Source organism: Cygnus atratus, chromosome 1, assembly GCF_013377495.2.
Source record: "Cygnus atratus isolate AKBS03 ecotype Queensland, Australia chromosome 1, CAtr_DNAZoo_HiC_assembly, whole genome shotgun sequence".
Classification (NCBI taxonomy): domain Eukaryota; kingdom Metazoa; phylum Chordata; class Aves; order Anseriformes; family Anatidae; genus Cygnus; species Cygnus atratus.
In genome coordinates this window covers 58561802-58568197 of record NC_066362.1, presented here as the reverse complement: position 1 = coordinate 58568197, position 6396 = coordinate 58561802, and the positions used below count along the sequence as shown (strand labels likewise).

At 51.0% G+C, this 6396-nt stretch overlaps 1 protein-coding gene across 1 annotated transcript; it reads left to right on the top strand.

Annotated features, from left to right (window-relative positions):
* Positions 1–1092: 1092 nt before the first annotated feature.
* On the top strand, positions 1093–2144 carry LOC118256808 (E3 ubiquitin-protein ligase Topors-like). The gene is made up of 2 exons (XM_035564116.2): positions 1093–1204; positions 1424–2144. Exon 2 carries the CDS (start codon positions 1606–1608, stop codon positions 2128–2130), a length of 525 nt encoding a protein of 174 aa, XP_035420009.1. The 5' UTR covers positions 1093–1204; positions 1424–1605; the 3' UTR covers positions 2131–2144.
* Positions 2145–6396: the final 4252 nt, after the last annotated feature.

The following is a 6396-nucleotide window of genomic DNA, read 5'->3' as shown; positions in this document are numbered from 1 at the left end:
GAGGTTCCCTTCCGGTAGCTGAAGTCAGATGGATAATGCCCGCTGCACACGTGCCGCCTCTTCCTTAGCGCAGCGATTTTGCTGATCAGAAAGAGCATCCACGCAGCCGAGCTGGGCTCGACAGCTCGCGAGCAGCGAGGTCACCCCTGAGCCTCCTCTTCTCCAGGCTAAACAACCCCAGTTCCCTCAGCCAACCCTTGTAAGACTTGTTCTCCAGACCCCTCACCAGCTTTGGACACGCTCCAGGGCCTCGATGTCCTTCTTGTACTGAGGGGCCTAAGACTGCACACAGCACTCGAGGTGCAGCCTCACCAGACCCGAGTACAGGGGGACAGTCACTTCCCTAGTCCTGCTGGCCACACTGGGTCTGATCCAAGCCAGGATGCTGTTGGCCTTCTCAGCCACCTGAGCACGCTGCTGGCTCATGTTCAGCCGACTATCAACCACTACTCCCAGGTCCTTCTCGGCCAGGCAGCTTTCCAGCCACTCTGCTCCCAGCCTGTAGCGCTGCTTGGGGCTGTTGTGCAGCGGCAGAGGAGCCCCTCCAGCCACCGGTCCCGCAGCGTCTCGCCCAGGCGCAGGGAGCGCAGCCCCTCCACAGCACGATTCCTGATTTTCTCTAAACAACCCGAGATTTCTCCTGCACGTTCCCACTGTCTCTGGCCAATTTCCACCTTCCCAGGTGAGAAGTTGTTCCTCAGTTTCTTCTTGTGTCCTTATCAATGGGGGAACGCCAAAAGCAAAGTAACTTTCCAAGACTCGTTTTGGAGAATTAGAAAGCAGGTATTCTTTATTAACAGCGCTGGGTAGGTGGGGGATAATTCCAGGACATCCCTGGCTCCCAGGGGCAGTTCCCAGGCCAGGCCGACCTCCTGGCCTGGACCCCAGCCTGGCAGACATTGCTCCTGTCAGCGTGGAGTAGCCATCTCACGTCAGCAGTTTCTCACAACAGCCAGGTGACCTCTGTCAGTGCTGCCATCAGGGGCACCCCGAGACCCTTGTGATGTCGCCACAGAGTCACTGTCACCCTACGGCGTCACAAAAGGTGGCTGGCCATAAGTGCCCTGAGCGTCGCGCCTGCGTCCAGTCCGGCTCTTGGTACTCGAGTGCTCGAGGTCCCATTGCTGGAAGGCGAGAGGCGGAGGTGTTGCAGGAAGCACACGCGAAGCCCTTTTTGTTGCGCACGATCCATCCAAGTCCTTCGGTAATGTTATCAAATACTTATACATATATGTACCTCATCTGTCCTAAGTGTACTCTTGTGAAGCATAACCTATCATCAGCATATTTGCCATTCTAATAGCAATGTTTGTAATCCATACGAAGAATATTTACTGCTACAGTACTATAGACAACTTGGTTGACCCTAGAAAGCTAATGTATATTTGCTGATAGAATATTTTCTTCCTGGTTCTATCTGTAGTAGTCCTGCTGGTGGCACGCGACGCGTCGAGGTCCAGCCAGCGACACGAGAGAAGGCATCGAGGTCCTGCCGGTGACCAGTAAGGGAGGTGCTGAGGACCGCAGGCTGCTGCTAAGCGCCTGGCACCAGGGCAGCCTCCCACAGCGGACGACCATCTCCACGCCAGGGCGGCTGCAGGCACCATGAACCGGCCACAGCAGGAGCAGCCAGAAGAGGCCCCCGGGGACGAGACGTGCCCCATCTGCCTGGGCCGGATGTCCAGCCCAGCTTGCATCAACCCCTGCAGGCACTCCTTCTGCCTGGAGTGCATCCATGTCTGGGCCGCCGAAAGGGTCAGCTGCCCAATGTGCCGCGGGCTCATCATAGCCATCGTGCGCCTGGTGCCGCCCGCCCAGCGCGACGCCTCGTCCCGCCGGCCCCGCAGAAGATTGGAGCGCAATGTGGGGCTGGGGCGGCGGCAGCAGCGGCAGAGGAGCCCCTCCAGCTATCGGTCCCGCAGCGTCTCGCCCAGGCGCAGGGAGCGCAGCCCCCCCATGGCACGACAACTTGCCCGAAGCTTTTCATGGCACTCGGGGCACTCGGGGCGCGGACTGCCACGGTCCCCGGAGGATGACAACCTCGGGGACTTACTCTGGCTGCGAAGGGTCCAGCTGGAGGAACCGGGGTCCGGTGACCACGCGGGCCGGCAGGCCAGGCCCCAAGACTGAGCAGGGCCTCACCTGGGGACGGGCTGGGGGTGGCAGCCACAATTACCCCAGTATTAAATTGACTTTTCCACCCTGCAAAGCCTCTGCCTGCACTTATTTATTCCTGCATCGGTCAGCAGGGGGGGCTGAACGCAGCCCCCTCCTGCTGCCCGCTGCCTGCGCCGCAAATTGTTTTGGGGATGTCTGCTCTTGATGGGGAACAGCTGCGGGTGGCCGGTCCCCAAGGGAGATTTGGGGATGAGAAGGTATTTGGGGGATGAGAAGTCATCATGGGAATGGGAAACTGTTGGGGACGGGAGCAGCCACACAGGTGACCTGGCCCAACTGGGGAAAAGGCTGACAGCAAAAGTCTCCTAAAAGCCTGGCAGCAGACAATGCCTGCCAGCTCTGGAACCGGGCCTGGCAACGCAGAGCATCCTTGGAAGGCGCTGCTGGCCTCCTGCAAGTGCCGCCTAAGGGTACCTAAGAACCAGAGACCTCCTGAAGATAGCACCACCAAGGGCAAAGGCAAGGAACTGTAAGAGCAACGGACGGTCTGAGAAGGAGGAATTGCTCCGGGAAAGGTGCCATTCTCAGAGACTACGAATCACAGAATCACAGAATACTAGGGATTGGAAGGGACCTTGAAAGATCATCTAGTCCAATCCCCCTGCCGGAGCAAGAACACCTAAATCATATCACACAGGAACGCATCCAGGTGGGTTTAGAAAGTCTCCAGAGAAGGAGACTCCGCAACCCACCCTGGGGCAGCCTGTTCCAGTGCTCTGTCACCCTCACTGTAAAGAAAGTTTTGTCTCATATTTAAGCAGAAACTCCTATGTTCCAGCTTGCACCCATTGCCCCTTGTCCTATCATTGGATGTCACCGAGAAGAGCCTGGCTCTGTCCTCCTGACACTCATCCTTTACATATTTATAAACATTAACAAGGTCACCCTCAGTCTCCTCCTGTCCAAGCTAAAGAGACCCAGCTCCCTCAGCCTTTCCTCGTAAGGAAGATGCTCCACTCCCTTAATCATCCTTGTGGCCCTGCATTGGACTCTCAGTGTCTCTCAGTGCTATGTAATAGAATGGACACAAAATTTTTCTAGTCATATGCCAAGGCGCATTTGCATATATTCCACCTTCTGTGCTTTTTTGCTCATTACAAGCACATTTATTTACCAAAACATTCTTCAACCCTGAATCCAGGATCTTTGCAAAATTATTTCTTTCAAAACATGGACTTCATCACTTTGTGGTCTTACACACACATATTCACGTTGGGTTGCACATGAATTGAGTACTCTTTCCTCAGGTTGCTTAGGAAGATGATAACAAAAAACACGTGTCAGAGCAAGAGCTGCAACCTTGACTAGGCTGGGGACGGGCACATGATCAATCGGCTGGTGTGCTGTGAAGTACCTTTGAAGGTAAAGTCACGGTGGAAATCAAAGCAACCTGAAAAGGAACCTGGTTGCCATAGAACACTCTAAAGCAGTGTCTCTGATTTAGACATGTTGTCTCCTATGAGTTAGACAGAAGAAAAGGTCTTCTGGAGTCTCTTGTAGTGGGAGGAATGGAACCGACTTGCATTGAAATCTCGCAGAGCTTTAAACCTCCGTGTTGATACATAGTGACTTTTGCTTTAATCTGCTGATGTCTTTCCTCCCTTTTATTCTTCACATTTTTTTTTTTTTTCCAGGTTTAGACTTGTCTTGGGGAGTTCTCTTAACGCTTGTTCTTAGCAGTCCTGAAACCATAAAACTTGTGGGAAAGGAAACAAGGACCCTGATTTCTCACAAAAAGATCTATGGTGAAGGAACTGAAGTTAGCAGGAAGCTGACATGACAGAAAACATGGAAGGCTGTGGTTTTTTTTTTCCCCCCTGCATTACAGAAAACTAAATGGAACTCCCTGTCACAGGATGGTATGGTCTAAAAATGTAACTATATTGAAAAAGTGATTTATCAGAAACATGCCAGTTGGGAGGTTAATAAAATAATGACCTGGCTGTAGCTTATGGTGCAGATGCCCTTAAACCATGGAGTGCTGGAAGCTTAGGAGGGTAACTTGCAAGAAGCAACCCTCTGTATATTCGATGTTTTTATAACCTTTATTGTATGCTTTGTATTGTTAATGTTATATTTATGTTATTTTATACCCGTTACCTAATCATCTTGTTCTGGGCGAAGGGATATCAGATTAAAGACACCTATGGCATAGGCTCTTCATGCTTGGATTCCCCTCCTTGGGCTCTGCTTTGCAGGAGGCTAACAAAACTGAGTGACTGTTCCTTGGTCTGCTTGAGACTCGAGCTCCCCCTACCTCAAAGTTCGCTGCTCCCAAGTTCTGCCAGGGATGAGCTGGAAGGAGGGCGATGCGATGACTGAACCTCAGAGGTTCCTCATTGGGCCCCTTCCCCAGAGATGCCTCCAGTCTGCTCTAGTGTTTTCATCCCTCCATGGCATCTTCCCTGCCCACCTCCCGGGGACAGCATTGGCCCTCCTGAGCAGCTCCTGCTTTTCTGCCTGTCTAAACTGAGCCAAGAGCATGTGTTTTAGCGGCTCAACAAGCAGTCCAGAATAATGAGGGGTGAACTTATACTAAACCCATATAAATCACATTGAATTTTAATTAAATATCTTCCCAGGACCTTTTGAACTGTTGAACCGAGTTGGCTGAAAAGGCATCTTTCACTGAATCTCTACAACACAAACATTTGATACTTTGAAGTAGAAAAAGAAACATTTCTGAGTGAAGTGTTGGAGTTAACAAAAGATTTCCTTTCATACAAGTTATCACTAGCCCTGCAGCTTATGTGCAAGGTAATTTATTTCCATTTCGGAGTCATTCTGATATTGCACAGATGTTGCAAGGCACATTTGTACTGCTGCTAAAGAGTATTTGTCCTCTTCCAGCTGCGCTGCAAGTTGAAGTGACGGTGTTGGCATGCCCAAAAGGCATTATCCCGTCTGACCGAGATCTTCCAGCCACCAGCCTCTACGTAACGCAGCCTCTGCATGCAGATGCTCTTGTGCACAGCTGTAGGGAAGTCCCTGTCTGTCTGCCCTGGCTGCCTACGCCAACCACAGCGAACACAGAAGGATTATAATCATTGTCTCTGGAGGGTGATTTGTACTGGAAACCACAAGCTCAGTTACCTTCTGTGCTCGCTGCTGACATGCTTTTTGTAGAGAAAGTGATTCAACCCAGCTGGCCCTGCCTCCATCTGGTACTTAGCCTGGTAGGTTTCCCATTTAGCCCTTCCCCTCTTCTTTCTGAAGGTTGGTCCTGAAAGTGGATAAACCCCATCAAAACAAAGTAGGGAAATATGTTAAGAATCAAAACCATGAGAAATAGGAATTGTCACCAAGGAGCGGTGTTCTACACTTTCCCTCCTCCCTCAGGTTGTTTTTTGGGGGCCTGATGTGGTTCATGAAGCAGCCAGTAGGGAAGCAGTGGGGTGGGAAGACAGGAGAATACAGTCGACCCTTTTGGTGACAGAACTGATCTAATACATCAGCTCAGCCCACTTCACCTCAAGAGGAGGCGAAATCCAATGCCTAAAACCTGGCCAAGTGGGAACTTTATTACCTTGGCTGTTGGAATTCCAGCGTGTGTCCTTGTAATTTCAGTTTTACAGATTTATTCTGCCCTCATTTCCAGTTCTCATTCCTGAGCATCGGTTTCCTCCCCCTGAACCAATGGACAGGCGGCGGTTTTCTTGCTGATCTGGAGTTCAGCAGGCAGTGGTGGTCACAGATGGGACCGGCCACCCCCGTGGTGGGACAGCGGGTTCAAGTCAGGCAACCACAACGGGAACTGCGTCGCTGTAGGAAGTCTGTGGACACTGCAGATTTGTGGAGAGCTCTCAGAAATTTCAGCAGCTTGCATCCTTGTGATTTCTTCTCATACTTGCTGCTGAGCCTTAAATCCCACAGATACAATCTTCTGGTAGTGTTTCGCCCTTTTTCTGTGGTGGGTGGAAGTGTAAAAATATTGGGGTTAGTGCTTGAGGGGATAGAGACAGAGAGAGAGACATATCTTGCCCTTAAAGATCTTCATTGTTACTTTTTAAACAAAATTTTACTTGAATTTTGTGTGATGTGGGAGTTTGGCACAGAGAGCCAGCTTTATCCACCTGATCCCTCATCACCCAGCTTGACAGCAAACACTCAGAGGAAGATGTCATTTAGTAGAAAGTCTTACTGAGCGTCTCGTTTTCTATTGCAAAGCTGCTTTTTCTTTCCATGGCACCAGTGCTATAAAACTTACACTCTGGGGAG